Below are 23544 nucleotides of genomic sequence, written 5' to 3'. Positions count from 1 at the left end.
TGCAAATATACCAGCTTTATTGAAACTTACCCTCTTTTTTTTTTTTTAATCATTCTGAGTCCTTAGGTTCCAAGAACATTGCTTAATGATTCTGTTTCTAAAAGGGCATTGCAGTGCAATGTCTCTGCTCATGGTAAAGATCAAAAGCTATCTCATCTGGAAAACATACTACTACCTGTTTCAGCAAATGCTTCTCATTCATTATCATCCTTATGAGTAATTCATTGGCAATGAGTATAATTTTTTTTTATGAATGTCTAAATACACGCCCTCTCCTGAAGCAGGTTTTGTGCCTGTACTTATGCCGCTCCTGTTACATGAGCTTGGAATCCAGACAGCTGGATTGCTCTGGGCTGTAGTTAACAGATGGCTCCTGCGATTTTAACCGGCTTCCTTCCTCTGTGCATGTGTCTGCTGCTGACACCTGGCTTTGCTGAAGCAGGCAAACTGCTGGTAGTGCCCATGGATGGGAGCCACTGGTTTACCATGCGTCCAGTCGTGGAGAAACTTGCCCACAGAGGGCATGAGGTGGTCTTAGTCATACCAGAGGTGAGTTGGTACCTGGGAAGTTCATTCAATTTTACGGTAAAGACTTATTCCACGTCTTACACTCTGGAGAATTTGAATAGTGAGTTCCAGAAGTTCACGGATTTTCACTGGAAAGCTCAGCCGCGAAGTTTACTTTCTTTGTTGATGAGTCCGTCCAACAAAGCTTTTGACTACTTTTTTTCACATTGTAAGAGTTTATTTGAAGACAAAAAATTAGTAAAATACTTAAAAGAGAGTTCTTTTGACGCAGTGTTTCTAGATCCTTTTGATATGTGTGGCTTAATTGTAGCCAAATATCTTTCACTCCCATCTGTGGTCTTCACCAGGGGAGTCTTTTGCCATTATCTTGAAGAAAGCACTCAGTGTCCCATGGCTCTTTCTTACGTTCCTAGAGATTTCTCAGGGTTCTCTGATGTCATGACTTTCGGACAGAGACTGTGGAATCATATCCGACACTTGGAGGAACGTTTACTTTGCCACTATCTTTTCAAAAATGTTGTAGAAATTGCCTCGGAGGTTCTCCAGACAACTGTCACAGCATCTGATCTCTTCAGCCAAATATCAATTTGGTTGTTACGACGTGACTTTGTTTTGAACTATCCCAAACCTGTGATGCCCAACATGGTCTTCATTGGTGGCATCAACTGCTATGAGGGAAAGCCGTTGTCGAAGGTAAGTTACTTCTCCTTTAGCATATTAAGAATTAATCAGGCTTTGGACATTAAAAAAAAAAAGATTCCTTACTAAACTGTGATTTGTCCTTTATATCCTTTGCATTTGTAATTTCTCCCCGGTTGAACAAACTATTTTGTGCCAGTTCATTTAATTGTGCATCATCAAATTTTACAAAGCTGTCTTCTTTGATATGTATGTGTATACAATTGATGACAATTGATGTAATTGTATATAATTTCCAGGCTGCATTTTTAAATCCTGTTTTAGGAAAAATACTGAAAAATACAGTAAGAAATGAAACTTCTCTTTTGTTAATCCAATGCCACCCCCTATAGGAAAATGCTTTTAGCCGTTTTGTATGTATCTTTTCCAATTTTTCTGAAATTATTTAATATTATTTAATATAAGTGCATATGTCCAATGTAAATTCTCACACTCACTTATTAAAATACAATCTAGTATCAGACCAGATTATTGTCCTTTACCTTGCTTTTTTTTCACTTGCCAATAAATTGTGGACATCTACAGTCAGTACATACAAATCTGTCACATTCTTTTTATTTATTTATTTATTTATTTATTTTTTTTGCTTTATAACAAATTTAATCAGTTATACATATACATATGTTCCCATATCCCCTCCCTTTTGCGTCTCCCTCCCACCCTCCCTATCCCACCCCTCCAGGCGGTCACAAAGCATCGAGCTGATCTCTCTGTGCTATGCGGCTGCTTCCCACTAGCTATCTACCTTACGTTTGGTAGTGTATATATGTCCATGCCGCTCTTTCACTTTGTCACAGCTTACCCTTCCCCCTCCCCATATCCTCAAGTCCATTCTCTAGTAGGTCTGTGTCTTTATTCCTGTCTTACCCCTATGTTCTTCATGACATTTTTTTCCCCTTAAATTCCGTATATATATGTTAGCATACAGTATTTGTCTTTCTCGTTCTGACTTACTTCACTCTGTATGACAGGCTCTAGGTCCATCCACCTCATTACAAATAGCTCAATTTCGTTTCTTTTTATGGCTGAGTAATATTCCATTGTATATATGTGCCACATCTTCTTTACCCATTCATCCGATGATGGACACTTAGGTTGTTTCCATTTCCGGGCTATTGTAAATAGGGCTGCTATGAACATTTTGGTACATGTCTCTTTTTGAATTATGGTTTTCTCAGGGTATATGCCCAGTAGTGGGATTGCTGGGTCATATGGTAGTTCTATTTGTAGTTTTTTAAGGAACCTCCATACCGTTCTCCATAGTGGCTGTACCAATTCACATTCCCACCAGCAGTGCAAGAGTGTTCCCTTTTTTCCACACCCTCTCCAGCATTTATTGTTTCTAGATTTTTTGATGATGGCCATTCTGACTGGTGTGAGATGATATCTCATTGTAGTTTTGATTTGCATTTCTCTAATGAGTAAAGATGTTGAGCATCCTTTCATGTGTTTGTTGGCAGTCTGTATATCTTCTGTGGAGAAATGTCTATTTAGGTCTTCTGCCCATTTTTGGATTGGTTTGTTTGTTTTTTTGTTATTGAGCTGCATGAGCTGCTTATAAATTTTGGAGATTAATCCTTTGTCAGTTGCTTCATTTGCAAATATTTTCTCCCATTCTGAGGGTTGTCTTTTGGTCTTGTTTATGGTTTCCTTTGCTGTGCAAAAGCTTTGAAGTTTCATTAGGTCCCATGTGTTTATTTTTGTCTTTATTTCCATTTCTCTAAGAGGTGGGTCAAAAAGGATCTTGCTGTGATTTATGTCGTAGAGTGTTCTGCCTATGTTTTCCTCTAAGAGTTTGATAGTGTCTGGCCTTACATTTAGGTTTTTAATCCATTTTGAGCTTATTTTTGTGTATGGTGTTAGGGAGTGATCTAATCTCATACTTTTACATGTCCCTGTCCAGTTTTCCCAGCACCACTTATTGAAGAGACTGTCCTTTCTCCACTGTACATTCCTGCCTCCTTTATCAAAGATAAGGTGACCATATGTGTGTGGGTTTATCTCTGGGCTTTCTATCCTGTTCCACTGATCTATCTTTCTGTTTTTGTGCCAGTACCATACTGTCTTGATTACTGTAGCTTTGTAGTATAGTCTGAAGTCAGGGAGCCTGATTCCTCCAGCTCCATTTTTCGTTCTCGAGATTGTTTTGGCTATTCGGGGTCTTTTGTGTTTCCATACAAATTGTGAAATTTTTTGTTCTAGTTCTGTGAAAAATGCCAGTGGTAGTTTGATAGGGATTGCATTGAATCTGTAGATTGCTTTGGGTAGTAGAGTCATTTTCACAATGTTGATTCTTCCAATCCAAGAACATGGTACATCTCTCCATCTATTTGTATCATCTTTAATTTCTTTCATCAGTGTCACATTCTTTTTAATGGTTGCATAAAATTCTTTACTTTGGATGTACCATAGTTTATTCAACTAACCAATATTGATAGATATTGATAGCTTTTCCCATTTTTTCTTTTATAATCAAGACTGTATTCACATTCTTAATTTCTTTACCTTCATATATTTCTATGTTTCTTTGCTCTTATCTCTGTAAGCTAGAGTCCATAGGAGTAGTGTTGCTGGGTCAAATAGTATGTACATACTATATTTTAATGAATTCAACAAATTGCTTTCAAAATATTGAACAACCTGACACTTTGGTCAAAAGTATACAAGAGGTCTGTTTTTCTATACCCCCTCCACCTCCAGAAGTTGTCAAAGTTTAAAATTTTTAGCAAAATAATTCTACATAGCTGCATCAATTTTTGTTTCCTATTTTCTTAGATATACTGGCCATTTGTATTTCCTCTTTTGTGAGTTATGTATTCACATTCTCTAATCATATTTATAGAACTTTCTTTTTTATAGCTAATTATTATGTCTCTTGAGTATTAGGAATATTCATACTTAGGTTTTTATATGTGCTGTAAATATTTTTTTCCTTGGCTGTCTTTCATCTTTCCTCATACGGGACTTTCATTTTTGGGTAGTCAAACTGGTTGACTTTTCCTTTAATGGCTTCTGGATTTCAGCTTGTTTAGATCTTTCCAAGTCTGACATATATAAGCATTTTTTTTCATATTATGTCTTAATGTTTTAATTCCACCAATGTTAATAGTTTTATTTCTTACAATAAGAATTTTGCATGGTATAAGGATCTAACTTCATTATTTTTCCTAAATGGATAGTCCATTATCCCAACATCATTTAATAAAAAATCCTCCTTCATTCATTGAATTGAAATGCATCATTATCATATCTTAAATTCCCATATTTATTTGCATCTGCTTTTGTACTTCCAGTCTTGCTCCACTGATTTATTTATCTATTCATGTGCCAGGACCATATTTTGATTATAGTAGCTTTGTAGTAAGTTTTAATATCTGGTAGGGCATGCCCCATACTCATTATTCTTTTTGTTCCAAGTTTTCTTAGTGATTCTTATAATTTATTCTCCTTCACAAAAGTGAAAATTGTTTTATCTAGTCCAAAATATAAAAATAAACCATTAGGGTTCTGTTAATATTATGTAAAATATTTTTACTCATTTGAGAAAGGTGAGATTGACTGGCTATTAGTATTAGGGAAAGGAGCCACATTGTTAGGATCAATGATGGTGCAGATAGGGAGTCCGAAAAGAATATTAATGAGAAATTAAGGCTATTGTCATTAAATTGATTAAGAAGAAGTAAGCTTGTGAGACTAATTAGCAGACTACGGGTTGTGGAGTTAATTCAGATTGTGTTGCTTTTTGATAGTCAAGTTAGGGGTGTTAGTATAATTGTGGGGATAATAAGGCTAATCTGCGTGCCGCTTCACAGGCTGCGAACACCAGCAGGATGATGGGTATTATGCTGGCTGAGGTGAGGTGTGAATTTAGGATTGTTAGGGTCGCCAGGATGAATAGTGATAATATTATGCCTTCTAGACATAGTAGTGAGGATATTAGGTGAGATAGATATATTAGTAATCCTATAAGGGATATAATGAAAGCTATAATAATATTTATATACACTGAAGACACTTGGTAATTAGGAGTTTAATCATAATCTAATGAGTCAAAATAATTTGTTTTGTTTTAAACTAAATACAGTTTAGTTCAGTCCACTCCAGTCCTTTTTGAGTTCACTCATAGGCCAGGCTAATTGCCAATAATGAGGTTAAAAGTAAAACCATGGTGAGTATTGTTTTTAGATTACTTGTTAGAGTTGCTCAGGGGAGGGGCAGTAGGAGGGCACTTTCTAGGTGGAAAAGGAGGAATGTGATTGCTACTCGGGAAAATTTTATGGAAAAAGGCAGGCGGGCGGATCCTATAGGGTCCAATGCGCATTCATAAGGGTTTGTTTTCTCTGTGTACGTGTTTAGCTGGGAGAGTCAGAAGGCGATGAGTACAAGCAATGAGGCCAGTGCAGGATGTGTTAATAGGGTCAGTATTAAGTTTATTATTCTTTTTCGGGGGTGTACTGAAACTAACTGATTACAAGTCAGTTGCACCAATTAATACTATAAGAATGATGACAAAGCGAAAGAGAGGCATGGACATGTATACACTACCAAACGTGAGGTAGATAGATAGTGGGAAGCAGCCGCAGAGCACAGGGAGATCAGTTTGGTGCTTTGTGACCGCCTGGAGGGGTGGGATGGGGAGGGTGGGAGGGAGGGAGATGCATGAGGGAAGGGATGTGGGAACGGATGTATATGTATGACTGATTCACTTTGTTATAAAGCAGAAACTAATAAAAAAATTAAAAAAAAAAGAATGATGAGCCTCATCAATAGATAGATAGGAAAAGGAATAGTCATAAAACATCTACAAAATGTCAGTATCAAGCAGCGGCTTCAAAGCCGAAGTGGTGGTTGGATGGGAAGTGAAATTTTAATCGGTGCAGGAAACAAACAATAAGGAAGGTGGACCCAATGATTATGTGCAGTCTGTGGAAGCCTGTGGCTATGAAGAAAGTTGACCCATATACCCCATCTGAGATTGTAAATGGGGCTTTGTAATACTCTGAGGCTTGGAGGGGTGTGAAATAGACGCCAAGGGCAATTGTAATAAAGAGGGCTTGGAGTATGTGCTTGCGATTTCCTTCCATAAGGCTGTGGTGGGCCCAGGTGTAGATACCCAGAGGCTAATAGCATGCAAGTGTTGAGAAGTGGCACCTCTAGGGGGTTTGGAGGGCGAATGCCTATTGGCGCCCAGCACCCGCCTAATTTAGGGGTAGGGGCGAGGCTTGAGTGATAGAAGGCTCAAAAGAAGAGGACTTCTGAGACGATAAATAAGATTATTCCGTATCAAAGTCCCTTTTGGACGATTGGCGTGTGATGGCCTTGGAAGGTGCTTTCTCGAATAACATCTCGTCATCACTGATATACTGTGAGAGTGTTGGTTAGTAGGCCTAATATTAGTAGAATTATTGAGTTAAGTGAAATTACATGATTAGGCCCGACGTTATGAAAAGGGCTTCTGTAAGGGGTCAAGGACTGGGGTTTACTATGTGGTACGCGTGGGTCTGGTGGGTCATTATGTGTTGTCATACAGATCTAAGCATACTAAGAGGGTAAATACATAGGCTGGAATTATAGCAGTGGCAAATTCGAGGATAGTGAGTAGGGTGAGAGCAATGAATGTAATGAGAGCCGTGATGGTGTTGATGCTTTTTAGCGCTAAGATTGTTCCTCTGATTAGATGTATTAATACATGACCTGCTGTAATATTGGCTGTTAATCACACAGCTAGTGTACCGGCTGGATAAACAGGCTGATAGTTCGATAATCACTAGCATAGGGATGAGGGGGGTGAGTGTGCCTTGTGCTAAGAAGCGGGCCCAAAATGCTTTCGTTTTGTTACGGAAACCTGTAATCACGGTGCCGGCTCATAGGGGAACAGCTCTTCCACATTTATTAAGAGATGCAAGGTGGGTGTAAACGGGTGGGGTAGTAGTCCCAGAAGGCTGGTTGACCCAATAAATAGAATGAGAGACATCTTTTTGCTATGCTTTTCCTATTCAGAATATAGTACTTCTCTTTACTTATTCAGATCTTGTTTTAAGTCTACCAATGAAAATTTGCATTTTTCTTTGTATGTCTTTTATTTTTTCTTATTAAAATTTATTCCTAGGCATTTTATTACTTTAGAAACTATTGTGAACAGAGTATATTTTCATTTCTATTTTGAAGTGGAAATTAAAGTATAGCTTTGCATTTGCACATTTATCTTGATCTAGCCATACTACTAATTACTCTTAGTAGTTTGTAAGTTTTTTTAGGTATACAATATCGTCTGCAAATAATAACCTCTCATATTCATACCTCTTATTTTGTTTCACTGAAAAATATACCTTCAAAACATCATTGAGTCATTAGTTCAATAACAATTATTCAATAGTTTATGAATAATGTTGAATAGTTGGTCCAGACAGTTTGAATTGGAGTTCAATCACTTGCAATTGAAAAGGTATTTTCAAATACAGGAGTAATATTCCTGGCAAATGCAGAGTCTCTAAATCCAGATGAAATGCTTATCTCAGCCTATTATTTTATTAGGGAAGTCCTATTTATTTTTATCTATTGATCTGGCTGCTTATAAGGCTCAGTACATTTTATAATATAGTCATATTCTCTCACATATTGGGGGTCTTACTTTCCCCTTCGAACTAAGGAGAGGTTACAGATGGATTATGTACTCAGTGAATATATGTTATGGACACTCTGCTTATGTAACTCCTACTACTTAGAGCATGAATCAAGTCTGGCTAGGACAGCATTTTATAAGGGCCTCTGTTCACCTTGCCTTGCCCACTGGGGACCCCTGGATCCTCACACAGCTGAGGAAGTTTCACCCAGACTGGGTACACACACACACACACACACACACACACACACACACACAGAGATGATAATGTTTGGATTTATTTAGCATGACTGAATGCAAGAAAACGAGAATCAAAATATTGGTTGGGCTGTAGAATGTACAGACTTGTATAAAGCACCCCATTCTTACGAGGAAATTTTTTTGGAATAAAAATAATTAAGCACTTACCATCATACATGTGCTAAAAGTGAATTTAAGTGTTTTTGGAGCAGAGAACATATTATTTTGTTCGTGTAAATTCAAGATGTTATATCAGGCAAACTTTATGTAAAGGGCCAGAAAGTAAATGTTTTAGATTTTTCATGCCAGTAAATACCCCAGCTCTGACACTTAGCAGCGACATCACCTTGGGTAAGAACCACTGTTTCTAAATAGGTTAAATAGGGATAAAATAGTAGCACCACACACAGCTCTTTTCCAGATCAGAAATGATAATGCATGTAGAATGCCAGGTGTGTGGCAAAGAATCAGTGACAGCTGTAACTGCCATAACTGCGTGGTGCTAGGTATTTCCCAGTACGATTATTTCCAACCCTCACAATATTAACAGTAACGATGAGATCAGGCTCTTTTCAAAACAACATGATCAGATGTCAATATTCTCCGCTTGTTGGGAGCCTCCTATGAATTATTTAACCCTCAGATGGATAGAGTCCCCTTAGGGAGAGTTTAGAAATTAAATATAACAAAAGCCAACATGGGTTGACATTGTTATTAGCCCCGTTTTGCAGATAATGAAACTGAGGCACAGAGAGGTTGAGTGAGTTGCCCACGGTCACAGCTCTGGTAAGTGGGGAAGACAGGATTCCAATGCAGACATTCTTTTTTAAAAAAAATTACAACATAATTCACCCTTTTAAAATATACAATCAATGGTCTTTTGTATATTGGAAGATAGGAATAATCATCATCGTTGTCTAATTCTAGGTCACATCCTCACTCCAAAAGGACACCCCATGTCCCTTGGCAGTCACTCCCCCTCTTCTCCAGCCCCTGGCAACCACTAATCTACTTTTTGTCTCTGTGGATTCACCTGTTCCGGATACAGTAAGTCCCCTACATTCAAACGAGCTCCTTTCTGAGAGCGCATTCATACGTCCAAATTGTTCATAAGTCCAGCATAGTTAGCCTAGGTACCCAACTAACACAATCGGCTATATAATACTGTACTGTAATAGGTTTATAATACTTTCCACACAAATAATACATAAAAAACAAGCACAAAAAATAAAGAAAAAAATTTTAATCTTATATAGTACCTTGAAAGTACAGTAGTACAGTATAGCAGCTGGCATCCAGGGGTGGGCATCGAGTGAACAGGCAAGAAGAGTTACTGACTGGAGGAGGGAGAGGAGGTGGGAGATGGTAGAGCTGAAGGATCGACAACAATAGGAGACGGAGGGCAAGGTGCCATTTCACTCACTCACATCCTAGGTTTGAAATAAAGATACTGTACTACTGTACGTTATACAGTACCGTACAGTAAAGTACACAAAAGCACAACCACTTGTAGAGGATACATGCATGTGACAATGTACGCCAGACACACGAACTAACTTATGTGATTGGACATGCAAACGCACCTTCTCATCTTTGAAAGTTCGCAACTTGAAGGTTCGTATGTAGGGAACTTACTGTATTTCAGAAGAATGGAATCGTACAATACATGGTACTTTGTGACTGGCTTCTTTCATTTACTTTTCAGGGTTCATTCGTTTTGTAGAATGTATTGGTATTTTACTCCTTTTTATGGCTGAATAATATTCCTTTGTATGGGTATGCATATCTATTCATCTGTTCATCAGTTGATGGACATTTGGGCTGTTTTCACTATTTTAGCTATTATGACTAATGCTGCTATGAACATTCATGTACAATGAGTCCAGACATAGAGCTTTTAGAGGCCAAGGGCCTAACCTTTCCCCTATCTGCCTACCTGTGCAGACTGGAAACTCCTGGGAAGCACCTTGCCTGTGACCTTTGCGGAAGTTATATGCAATGAAATTTGCCCAGGGGAGGATGGTCTGGATCTGGAAGTTGTGCATAGACTGGGCACTAGAAAGGGGTTCTTAGCTATGGGTGAAATATTTCAGCCCCTGAACTATTCCCCCAAACCAATTAAAATATCTGCGAGTATTGGGGTGAGGGCAGGAACACACCTACAGAGCATTTATCCTTTTCTTCAAATTCTTGCTCACACTTATCTTCAGACTTTAGGTTTTTGCCAATCCAATAGGTGAAAAAACTCAAGGTTATCTTAATTTGCATTTCTCTCATTAACTGTTTATCTTTTTAAAAAAATTAAGTTGTTTTACCAGTGAAGAAGAGAGCTGGAGCTGACCTCCCTCAATGAATATAACTGATGCAACCTCTGATTATATTAGCTCTTCGGTTAACCCCACCATATTCTTGACTCAGTGAATTTGTTGGAAGGCTTTTCATTGCTTGCAATTTTATTGGCTCAAATACTGGGAAAATCTCAGGGTATACTGATTAGGTGTGGCTTGCTCCAGGGATGAAACCATGACACCAGGACCCATTTTTCACCTTTAATTCTTGTATCTGCTTCTGATGATATCCTTCTGGGTGTCATGATACCCAAGCACCTGGGGCTCTAGCCAGAGTCCTTTTCCCAGAATTCCTAGTGAAGTTCTTCTGCCTCACTGGGTCTCATTAAGTGACATGTCCATCTCTGCACTAATCACTGTGGCCGAAGGGATGATATGTGCTAATCGGTTGAGGTCTAGGTCACATGTTCTATCCCAGAGCAGCTCACGCGGAGCCTCACCTGAAGTCCAGGGGAGGTCGCTGGGATGAGTCACTTCCTAATGACTTTCCACACTGGACAAATTAAAGATGTTTTCAATTTAGATGTCAGGTTTTTCATTGCTAGTTTATCTTATAAATCTATTATCATATAGATTTCTCTGTGTCCTAATCTGAGTTTATTTTAAGAAAATGTGGGTGGGTACTAAATAGAAATGTCCCCAGGAAAGGATGATCTGTCAACTTTTAAGGCAATCATTTTGGGGCTTATAAGCATTTTGTATTTGAAGTCTTTGATCTTTGTTCTCTTTTAGGTATTTTTTTCCCTATTGTGTTACTCATAGATACTTTTAAATTTAAACTTGAAATTTAACAAATTCCCCAGCAAGTGAAAGAAACACTATTAGCTATGGGTATTTTTCTTTCTCTCTCTCTTTTTTTTTTTTAAGGGCAGCCGTCTCCTTTTTAAATTTTTATTATTTTTTGGCTGCACCACATGGCATGTGGGATCTTATTTCCCTGACCAGGGGTCAAACCCAAGCCCCCTGCAGTGGAAGCGCAGTCTTAACCACTGGACCTCCAGGGAAGTCCGGTATTTTTCTATTAATGTTTCTTAGAATATATATGTCTTTCCATGGTAGATTTTGGTCTTTATCAGCTCTGGAAAGTTTTATTCTTTTGCCATTGCATTGTATCTTTTCAATTTATCGTATTTTTAAAATAATTAATGCTATTGAGGTATTATTTACATATAACAAAATGCACCATTTTAACTGTACATTTCTGAGTTATAATTTTATATACCCATGTAACTGTCACCACAGTCAGGATATGGGACACTTCCATCACTCCAGTAACTGGCTTTGTGTTCTATCCCTGTCAACCAACACTTTCCCTAGACCTTAGGCAACCACTGATCCGGTATCTGTCACCGAGATTAGAATAATCTTTCCTAGAGTTTCATCTGAATGGAATTATACAAATATGAGTGGAAAAAAAGCTGCTATGAATATTTGAGTACTTGTGTTTATGTGAGTGAATCGTTTTGTATTTCTTGGGTAGATACGTAGAAGCAGGATTGCTGGGTCATATGGTAGGTGTATGTAAACTTTATAAGAAACAGCCAAACTGCTTTTTAAAGTAATTGTACTATTTTACATTCCTGCACCTACATTCTTGCTGACACTTGCTATTATCAGTTTTTTATATCTTAACCACTCTTGTGGATGCATAGTAGAATTTCACTGTGGCTTTAATTTTCATTTCTTTCTTTCTTTCCTTCTTTCCTTCCTTCTTTTTTGGTCACACTGCACGGCTTGTGGTATCTCAGGTCCCGGACCAGGGATTGAACCTTGGCCACAGCAGTGAAAGTGCCGAATCCTAACCACTAGGCCACCAGGGACTCCCTAATTTGCATTTCTTTATGACTGCTGCTGATGAATGTCTTTTCATGTGCTTACTGATCACATGCATATCTTTAAAAAGAAAAGTGTCCCTTCAAATCTTCTGCTCATTTTTATTGGGGTAGTTGTCTTCTTATTTTTGAGCTGTAAGAGTTCTTTATATGTTCAGGATACAAGTCCTTTGTCAGATACATGTTTTGCTGATGTTTTCTCCTGGTGTGTGGTTTATATTATATTTTTAAAATAATGTCTTTCAAAGAGCAAAAGTTTTAAATTTTGATAAAGTCCGACTAGTCAATTTTTTAATAGTTTGTACTTTTTGTGTCTTAAGAAATCTTTGCCTACCCTAAGGTATGAAGATTTGGTCCTATGTCTTCTTCAAAAAGTTTAAATAGTTTTAGTTTTTCTGTTTAGCTTTATGAGAGTGGCAGTGGGAAATACCATCTCTCAGGGGTCAAGCTCGAGAGATGTCGCTTTCTATTTCTGGCCTTTTTTGGGGTGACCTCACCCACACCCCTGGCTTCAATCACCACCATATCCTGATGGTTCCAAGTCCATCTGTGCAATCCAGGCCCCTCCGCTGCTCCAGATCCGTGAAGCCAACTAGCTTGGACATATCCTCACAGGCACGAGGAACACAGGCTCCTCCCTCCCCACAGCCCTGCTTCTCCCCAGGGCCCGCATCTCTGTGAAGGTACCACCATCCTCCCAGGGGTCCAGCTCTCCCCAGGGGCTCCAAGTACAAGAAGTGCAAGTAGAGATCAGATGACACCAACGTCTAAGTAAAATGCCACTGCATTAATGTAGAATGGGAGAGAGCCCTTTAATGGGACAAGAACAGTCTCACTCCTCTGCAGGTGTGTTCCTGCCCTCACCCCAATACTCACAGATATTTTAATTGGTTTGGGGGAATAGTTCAGGGCTGAAATATTTCACCCATAGCTAAGAGCCCCTTTCTAGTGCCCAGTCTACACACAACTTCCAGATCCAGACCATCCTCCCCTGGGCAGTGCGGGATGCCCTCTGCAGCCCTGTCCCTGCCTTCTCTGGACCCATCCTTCATGCGCTGTCCTCTGTGAGCGCCCCCTAGCAGATGCTTCTTGTACTGCCTCTCACATCTGTTCTGTCTCCAGTGCTCCTGCAACTTTGATTCAGGCCCTCACCTCACACAAACAGCCTCTGAATATGACACCTGGGGTCCAGGGTGACCCCTCTGAACTATTCCCTACTTCTTTGCAAAAGGGACTTTTAAAAAACACAAACTTGGCCAGGCCACAACAACTTTAGTTGTTGCCCGAGACTTCGGGATGAAGCTCAAGCCCCCAGCTTGTGGTCCTTAGTTATAGGTTGAATTGTGGCCCCCTCGAAAAAGATATGTTGTAATCCTAACCCTTAGCACCTCAGAATATGAGCTTATTTGGACACAGTGTGTTTACAGAGGTAGTCAAGTTAAATGAGGTCATTTGGGTTGACCCTAATCCAATATGACCAGTGTCCTTATGAAAAGAGATTTAGCCACAGAGACAGACATGCACAGAAAGAAGATAATGTAAAGACCCAGGGGGAAGATGGGAAGAGTGATGCACCTATAAGCCAAGGAAGACCAAGGTTGCAGGCAAACACCAGAAGCTGGAAGAGTCAAGGAAAGATTCTCCTTCAGAGGGAGCATGGCCTTGCTGACACCTTGATTTGGACTGTGCCCTCAGAATGTGAGACAATAAATTTCTGTTGTTCTAAGTCACCCAGTTTGGGGCACTTTGTTACAGCAGTCCTAGAGGTGAATACAGCCCTCTCCGTTTTCAGCCTCCTGCTTCCTGCGCTTGTATGCTTCATGAGTTTCCCAAGGTATACAGTTCTCTTACTGTTAGGAATGCTTCCTGCCATGTCCATGCCTCTGTGCAGGTGGGGCCCATCAAAGCACCAAATATGACTTGCCCTCTTGCATAAAGCCATAAAAATTTGTGTTGGGAAAGGCAGTCTCATGCATGTAGTGTTTTGGCCCTCACTTGGTGGCATAAGAATGGGCCTTGGCTTAGAACTCTTCCTTACCAAGAGCCTATGCTGGGCTTATCACCTTGTGTGGGAGTATCTTTCCCTGTTTCAGTTTCAATGACTTCTCTTTTGTCTTTGTTTGAAGTGCGTGCATCTTATGGCACTTGGCCAACCCTACTGTTATATCTGTCCTCCTCGGAGAGGGCATGGGGTCTTTCCACCGCGGCACAGGGGGGATGCATGTAGGCAAATTGCCTTGCATCAGGCATCAGGGGAGACGGACTGGCCATGGAAGACTGATGCCCACTGTTGGAGCTGATCTTGCTCTGTGTCTTCTCTACATAACTAAAGTGTTGTCCCATCCAGTGTGTGACTGCACTGTGTTCTTCTTGGCGACTCAGATACCGACATGCAGTGGGCAGAGGTGTTTGTACTTCTATTCCTGGTGGCTGGCATAGTGATGATCTTTGCTATTCTCCAGGTAGTTGGTGTCCTGCTCTGGGATTGGTGACCAGTGCCCGGTAATCTGCTTGACAGATATGATAGGATGTAAGCTGAGAGTAGAGGTCAGAAACTGAGCCTTGGGGAAAACCTGCAGTTATGTGGCTGGGACAGAAAAAGAGAGCATAGATGTTGCTGTTGGAGGGGAAATAAGAGAACCGGGACCATGGACGCACAGCTTCCAAGGATGATGCAGGGTTGCCAAGGAAACACACCACAGCTTGGTGGAGACATTAGGGGCTTGTCAAGTCCACTGCCCCAGGGTGATGCCGGCTCCCTGGGGGTGATGGGCTGACTGAGGTGCTGGCTACTTTCTGGCCACATGGGCACAGATGGGTTGTGGATATTCTCCCTGTTGAGAGGTAGGAGCTGGTGCATCGGGCGAGGGTAGAGTAGGAGAGGTGGGCGCTCTGATGAGCGGGGAAACTCTCCTTTGGCTCTTGGCCACCCTGGGGCTCCTATGCCATCTGCTGTCTCCTTCCTCCCTTTCAACCTCCACTGCTTTGGCTTGCTCTCCAGTGCCTTCAGATAGCCTTTCAAAAAGAAATATTTCCCGGGAATTCCCTGGTGGTCCAATGGTTAGGACCTGGAGCTCCCACTGCTGGGGCAGGGTTTGATCCCCAGTCAATACCACGAGCCGTGTGGCAGGGGCAAAAAAAAAAAATTTCCCAAGGGATTATAATCATTATGTGTGGGAGCATTGGACTGATAGAAATGCTTCTAGGTGAATTTAAAAATATATATATTTTTGGTCATATTACAAATCCCAGGGAGATTTTGCTTGGCCTGCCATTACATCTATAGCTTAATTGGGGGCAAAATCAAGAGTGTTGCAATGTTAAATCTTCCCACGTGGGATGTTGTATGCCTCTTCATTTATTTTATTCTAGTCTAGACTGATACCTCTAACTGGAGCAGAGAAAACACCACCACCCTTTCCAATCCCCGAAGTGCACTGTGTATCCTTACTTGGCTTATATCATCTGTATTAGGTTGAGTGGCAAACACACGGCAGCTGATCACAGTGAGGAAAGCCAGAATGTTGCCCTGGATACTCACTGACAGGTGTCCATTGCAGTTAGAGCCGGACCAGTAACAGGGGTTACTGAGTTCTTAGCAGAATGAAGGGGATACAACTCTCCTAACTTGCTGCTTCTGCCACCAGATAGGGTGTCGCTAGATTCACTGGTGGCTGGAAACCCAAACAGCAGCTTCTCTTGCCAACAACACTGACAGCAGCTGCAGCAGCAAAACCAAACTTGAAGTCCCACCCTCCCGGCGGCGCTGCTCCCTTCCCTAGCATATCCTTATACCCTGAAAGTAGCACATGAGCAGCCTTGATCCTACACTCTCAAGAAATTCTGCATGGCTGTTTGTGGAAATGAATGGGGGACAGAAACGATAGGATCTAACCTGGGAGTCGAGGACAGAAATTGAGCCTTGGGGAAAACACGCAGTTAGTGATGTGGCTGGGAGAGAAAGAGGAGCCAGAAAAAGAGAGCATAGATGTTGCTGTTGGAGGGGAAATAAGAGAAGCAGGACCCTGGACTCACAGCCTCCAAGGACGGTTGAAGCAAACGCTCTCTGCACAGTGGCAGCTGGTATGACACAGGAGGCGTCTTGGTGTGCACGCATTGCTCAGTGGCGGATCCCTAATGGGGGTAACTTTCTCCGAAAGGGAAGCCTCAGCCTGGCTGGTCCTGCAGCCTGCGACAGGATGTCGCTAGGGCAGAAGCCATGGATGCAGAAGAGCGTGCTCAGTGAGAGAGAGAGAGCTGGGCAGCCCAAGGAGCCCTCCCGCACCATCCCCAGGGCAGACGGGACACGGAGATGTCAGTCTTGCTGAGCACGTGTGGGCATCAGTCTCTGTAGCAGGACCAGACTCATGGGCCCCACCTCAGAAGGTCCCACAAATTATGGAGCCCCTCTGTTCTGGAGGAATCTGTCCTTATCAGGACTTAGGACTGTAAATGACCTTGGAGCAGAATCTGAACATAAACTATAAGATGTAACAAAGGCCCAGATTAATGTACACCCCAGTCCCTAAACAGAGTAGCAGAAGACTGGAGCCTCCAGCATCAGAAGAGGAATTCAGAGAGCCTGCTCCGAGGCCAGGGGACGGCACTCTCTGACTCCACTCTGTCATTGCTAAGGGTTGCCTTGTCCATTGACGCCTTAGATAACGGCAACCCCTATTCCGTGAGGTAGATACAGAATTCTCAACCAACCCTTCTGCTGTCCTTCCTCCGGAATTCCTCCAGATATTTCCATAGCTGACAGCCACTTCAATAGACTCTGCCCTGAACGTTGCAAGAGGTGTCCCCATGTGGAACGGGAACAAAACAGACAGCCGGCATCCCCTCCCCGCTGAGAGAAAGCTGTCTTGGCAATGTTATATATTTTCCTGGGTGTGCTCTGTTCACCCATGATTGGGGGAAAGAGTTGAAAGAGTTATCAAATAAGGTCACATCCAGCAGAGAGGTTCTGGCTGGGACTAGGGCATATGTGACCCCGCAGAGCTCAGTCACAGCCCCATAGAACGTGGTTAACAGAGAAATAGGAGGTGATCAAAGGGAATGCGCAGGCACAGCCTTGTTTTGGGCATTGGATGAAAAACAAGAGAGTGAACTAGAATGCTCCCCAGAGGGAGCAGCAGAGTCAGATGAGTTTTTCCAAGATAAGGGGGAGTGGTCTTTCCCTGGGTGAAGGCAGAGGTGATGAAACACAGGGATAGGCTTATTCTGTAATGATTAATGTAATGAGGGGGCACTGCCTTCCGGTTACATGCCATTTTGCTTAAATGGCCTGATGATAAGATAAAGAAAACAAATGCAGGTGGCACAGCCTGAACGGAAAGTCAGCTGCTTTGGGCTTCTGCAGAGATGTCCCTGGGACTGCAGCTTCCCTGGCAGGTGCTCCCTGGCCTCTTGCTCTGCCTGTGCGTCGGGCGATGGGCCGAGGCTGGGAAGGTGCTGGTGGTCCCCATGGAGGGCAGCCACTGGCTCAGCATGCGGGAGGCCGTGCGGGAGCTCCATGCCAGAGGCCACCAGGCAGTGGTCCTTTCTCCTGAGGTGAATATACACATCAAGGCAGAGGACTTTTTCACCATGAAAACCTATGCCGTTCCATACACCCAGGATGAATTGGATTACGTCATGACAGGCAAGATTCATCTGCTTTTTGAAAGAATACATTTTCTAACACTGTTTTTGGAAGTTATGGCCTCTTTGAAAAATGTGTCTTTGGTCTTTCAAAGGTTTTGTGAGGAACTATTGTATAACAAGGACCTGATCAGGCACCTGAATGCCAGTTCCTTTGATGTGGTTTTAACAGACCCTGTTTACCCGTGCGGAGCAGTGCTGGCTAAGTACCTGTCGATTCCGGCTGTGTATTTTTTGCGTTCCGTTCCATGTGACTTAGATATTGAGGGCACAGCGTGCCCAAACCCTTTTTCATATGTTCCTAGGTTACTAACAATGAATTCAGACCACATGACATTCTTCCAAAGGATCAAGAACATGCTCTACCCTTTGACCCTCAAGTACATTTGCCAAGTTTCTTTCACTCCTTATGCACGTATGGCCTCTGAGCTTCTTCACAGAGAGGTGTCGCTGGTGGATATTTTTGGCTCTGCATCCATTTGGCTGTTCAGAGGAGACTTTGTGATGGACTACCCCCGGCCAATCATGCCCAACATGGTCTTCATTGGGGGTATCAACTGTGCCAACAGGAAACCATTATCTCGGGTCTGTATTGGTGCTTTTATTCAATCAATGTTCCAAGTGGAGCACAGTTTTTTAAAAAACGTACTTGCAGGTGCTTATTTATCTACTGATCTTTTTAAAGATTTCCACCGGGCTTCCCTGGTGGCACAGTGGTTGAGAGTCCGCCTGCCGATGCAGGGGACACGGGTTCGTGCCCCGGTCCGGGAAGATCCCACATGCCACGGAGCGGCTGGGCCCGTGAGCCATGGCCGCTGAGCCTGCGCGTCCGGAGCCTGTGCTCCACAATGGGAGAGGCCACAACAGTGAGAGAGGCCTGCGTACCACAAAAAAAAAAAAAAAAAAAAAAAAAAGATTTCCACCTCTCATTCTCCTTCTAACAGTCTTTGGTGAGATAAATTGTTAAAGTGCCTCCAGTAGTGCAGTAAAGGTTTGCGATGGTCTTTGAGAGGAATGAGAGGAAGGGGTGAGGGTCCATAATAGGACTGACAAGCAATGGTGTGATTCAACCGTGATCGCCCTTTAGTAAAGGCACGTTCGTAACAGTTGTGCAATTTTCTCCAGCTGAGTAGGAGCAGAGAACTTGAGCTGTGAATCCATCCATCAGGGGTTTTTGCTTGAGGGTGTTCAAGAAGGAAGAAAGAACTGGCAAATTACATTTGTTATAAAAATCTTTTTAAACACTTCTTTTTTTTTGTTTTTTTTTACAAGTCTGGCTTTTTTGTTGTTGTTGTTGTTGTTTAATTAATTAATTTGCTTATTTTTGGCTGCATTGGGTCTTCGTTGCTGTGCACTGGCTTTCTCTAGTTGCGGCAAGTGGGGGCTACACTTCGTTGTGGTGCGCGGGCTTCTCATTGTGGTGGCTTCTCTTGTTGCGGAGCACGGGCTCTAGGTGCACGGGTTTCAGTAGTTGTGGCACGCGGGCTCAGTAGTTGTGGCTCACGGGCTCTAGAGCACAGGCTCAGTAGTTGTGGTGCATGGGCTTAGTTGCTCCGCGGCATATGGGATCTTCCCAGACCAGGGCTTGAACCCATGTCCCCTGCACTGGCAAGCGGATTCTTAACCACTGCTCCACCAGGGAAGTCCCAAATTACATTTGTTAACCTGATAGTTCATAGTGGTTTTGTCTTGGAAGGGACGGAGGTGTGGTCACAGGAGACCTAAACACCAAAAGGAAGCAGAAGTTTCAGAGAGGTTGAAAAATTAAGTGGAAGTGAGACAATGCCAGAGAGAGAAGTTGGGGTCTCTCTGATCAGAGAAAGAAATAATTGAGTCCAACTTTTCAGAGATGGAGCTGTGCTGATGAGAAGTCTTCTGACCAGGAGTTGGTGTCTGGAGTAAAATGTGGGGATGTACCTGAATTTGATGGCATGTCAGATAGGTCTTCTACTTGGGACACTGAGGGCATCGAAGGATAGTGGCAGGGGCTAGAGAGGTGGTAAAACTGAGCCTATAAACTCAGTGAAGGTGGGGACAGTGATGCTGAGAAATGAGTTTCAAAGAGGAAGGGTTTGTTAGGAGGGGCTGACCACATCACCAAACCTACCCCGGCCAAAGCCACCCCACCCCGAGTTTCCATGACAGGAACTACTGCTTTCCTCATCCTTTCAGAGTCTTCTTAGGTTAACCCTGAATATTTGGGTTTAATTGAAACAGGACTCTTGGGGGCCAGATTTGTTTCTTAATCCACTGAGTTAGCCATCTCTTTTGCCCTTTTATGTAATAGTCACTGAATTTATATTAACTTCCATGACTTTAGATCTCTTATAGTTTTTGTATTCTTACTTTTGTATCTCTTTTTATTAATGTAGTATATGTTATTGCACAGGACTCTAACTTCATTTTTCTTTTTTGCTCACACCGTAAAGGATCTATTCTACTTGTTTTTCTTCCTATATGCAATGCATTTGACCAATTATAAAATATGTATGTATCTATTAGATTTGTAAAAAGGGAAAGTAGGGAGGCATTTAAAAAACAATTGCCACTCTTTTCTTTTTACTTTTTCTGTGTGAATATATTCTCTAGAGTAGACTGCATTGGTTCAAATCCTCACTACCATTTTATAGCTGAATGACCTTGGGTGGGTGACCTAACCATTCTGACCTTAATACTGTCACAGAGAGCACACAAATATTATCTATTATCATTATTTAAACGGTGCCAAGCAAGACAAGGTATGTCATCTGGAGGCATGTCATTTGGAGGCATGTAGATATGTTTGTGCCAATTTATTTGGTACATGAAAGATCATTTACACTGAAATTCTCAAGATTTATACATTGTAAGCACAGCATTATCTTTTTTGTTCCACTAGCTTTTTTTTTACTTTGAGATTTTGTCATTCTTATTTATTTGGTTTGGTTTACCCTTAGATATGACTCCTTTAAATGTTTATGGAAATTCTTCTCAAAATATGAAAGATTAAAGTCTAAACTTTTAATATTTTTGTTCCTTCTCCTTCTTAAAGTTTATGATGGGTTGAATTATATTATTGGTCTTCTCAAAGAAATAACTTTTGGATTTGCTTATTCTTTTTACTATTTTTGTTTTCTATTTCATTAACTGCAGCTTATTGTTTTTATTAATGCTATCATCCCTGTATCCCTTGATTTATGTTATAGCTGTTTTTCTAATTTCCTTAGGTAAGCATTAAATTCCTTTATGTTTTCTTAATAATGAAGAATTGAAGGTCATACATAAAACATTTTCTTGAATCCTTAGATTTTGGTATGAATTGCTCTCATTTTTTTTCCTTAAATTTACATTATTGATTTCCTCTTTGAGTCAGTGGCTATCTTTTTTTTTTTTTTTTTTTTTTTTTTTTTTGCGGTATGTGGGCCTCTCACTGTTGTGGCCTCTCCCGTTGCGGAGCACAGGCTCCGGACGCACAGGCCCAGCGGCCATGGCTCACGGGCCCAGCCGCTCCGCGGCATGTGGGATCCTCCCAGACCGGGGCACGAACCCGTTTCCCCTGCACCGGCAGGCGGACTCTCAACCACTGCGCCACCAGGGAAGCCCTATCTATTTTTTTAAACAAGGTTGTTTCTTAATTCCCATATAGTTAAGATTTTTTGTCGCCATCTTTCTCTCACTTTTCTCTAATGATTTTGAATTATAATCAGAGAATGTTTCTTTTGGGGTCATTGCTTTAAAAATTTTCTTAATAGGTTTTCTTTATGGTCTAGTGCAGAATTATCCAATAGAAATATAATACAAGCCACATATATAATTGAAAGCTTTTTAGTAGACATATTACAAAAAGCAAAATGAGGGTTAAAATTAATTTTAATAATATATTTTATTGAATCAAATATATCAAAAAACATGATCCATTAAACATATACTCAATATAAAAAATTTTTCAGGTACTCGTTTGCCATTGTTTCTTCCAGTTTTATTGAGATATAATTGACATGCAGCACTGTATAAGCTTAAAGTGGACAGCATAGTGATTGACTTACCTAGATCATGAGATGCTTACTGCAATAAGTTTAGTGATCACCCGTCATCGTATATAGATACAAAATGAAAGGAACAGAAAATTTTTTTTTCCTTAGGGTGAGAACTCTTAGAATTTACTCTCAGCGACTTTCATAGATAACATAGAGCAGTGCTAATTATCTTTACCATGTTGTACATTACATCCCTGGCACTTATTTCTCTTACAACTGGGAGTTTGTACCCTTTGACCGCCTTCATCCAATTCCCCCTCCCCCCATTCCACGCTTCTGGTGGCCACAAATCGAATTTCTATTTCTATAAGCTTGTTTGTTTTTGAAGTATAATTGACCTATAGCACTATGTTAGCTCCTATCACACTACATAGTGATTCAGTACTTCCATACACTTCAAAATAATCACTACAGTAAATCAGGCTATGATAGTCACCGTAGAAAGATATTACATAACTGTTGACAGTATTTCTCACACTCTAATTTCTTACCTGTGACATATATTTTGCAACTGAAGTTTGTATCTTTTTTTTTTTTTTTTTTTTTTGCGGTATGAGGGCCTCTCACTGTTGTGGCCTCTCCCGTTGTGGAGCACAGGCTCCGGACGCACAGGCTCAGGGGCCATGGCTCACGGGCCCAGCCGCTCCGCAGCATGTGGGATCTTCCAGGACCGGGGCACGAACCCGTGTCCCCTGCATCGGCAGGCGGACTCTCAACCACTGTGCCACCAGGGAATCCCTGAAGTTTGTATCTTAATCCCTCCCAACCATTTCTCTTCTTCCCCTACTCCCCTCCACTCTATCAACTACCTGTTTGTTCTCTGTATCTATGAGTCTGTTTCTGTTTTGTTATAGTTGTTCATGTTGTTCATTTGCTTTGCCTTTTATTTTCCACATGTAAGTGAAATCATACAGTATTTATCTTTCTCTATCTGACTTATTTCACTAAGCATAATAGCCCCAGGTCCATCTATGTTGTCACAAAAACAAGATTCCATTCTTTTTTATGGCTGAGTAATATGCAATAGCCAATATTCTTGTCTATTGTAAGTAATGCTGCAGTGAACATATGGATGCATATATATTTTCTAATTGGTGCTTTCCTTTCTTTGGATAAGTGCCCAGAAGTAGAAATGCTGGATCGTATGGGGTTTCTATTTTTAATTTTTTGAGGACGTTTCCTGTTGTTTTCTATAGTGGCTTCCCCAATTTGCGTTTGCACCAACAATGTAAGAGGATTCCCTTTTCTCTACATCCTCACCAACGCTTGTTACTTCTTGTCTTTTTGATAATAGCCATTCTGACAGGTGTGCAGTGATAATCTTATTGTGGTTTTGATTTGCATTTCCTTGATGATTAATGATGTTGAGAATCTTTTCATGTGCCTATTGGCCATCTGTATGTCTTCTCTGGAAAAATGTCTATTTGAGTCCTTTGCCGATTTTTAATCATGTTATTTGTTGTCGTTGTTGTTGTTGACTTGTATGTTTTCTTTCCGTATTTTGGGTAGTAACCCCTTATCAGATACATCATTTGCAAATATCTTCTCCCATTCAGTAAGTGGCCTTTTCCTTTTGTTACTAATTTCCTTTGTTGTTCAAAAGATTTTAGTCTGAA

General features: G+C 41.3%; 1 protein-coding gene across 3 annotated transcripts in view; it reads left to right on the top strand.

The window, feature by feature from the left end:
* Nucleotides 1-366: 366 nt before the first annotated feature.
* The window catches only part of LOC307057354 (UDP-glucuronosyltransferase 1A1-like), a gene marked incomplete at both ends in the record, with an annotated part of 54813 nt that continues 31635 nt past the window's right edge, over nucleotides 367-23544 (top strand). The window contains one exon of one of the 3 annotated variants that reach the window (XM_079710530.1): nucleotides 367-1221. In XM_079710530.1, coding sequence (XP_079566656.1) covers nucleotides 367-1221 — 855 coding nt within the window. Of the gene's footprint in view, nucleotides 1222-17633; nucleotides 18498-23544 lie in introns of those variants that run through there. The other 2 variants (XM_079710529.1, XM_079710528.1) reach the window with 2 other exon arrangements.

This window comes from Hyperoodon ampullatus (assembly GCF_949752795.1).
Source record: "Hyperoodon ampullatus genome assembly, chromosome: 8".
NCBI lineage: Eukaryota > Metazoa > Chordata > Mammalia > Artiodactyla > Ziphiidae > Hyperoodon > Hyperoodon ampullatus.
The sequence above is the reverse complement of the archived record's forward strand: the minus strand, read 5'-3'. Positions and strand labels throughout refer to the sequence as shown.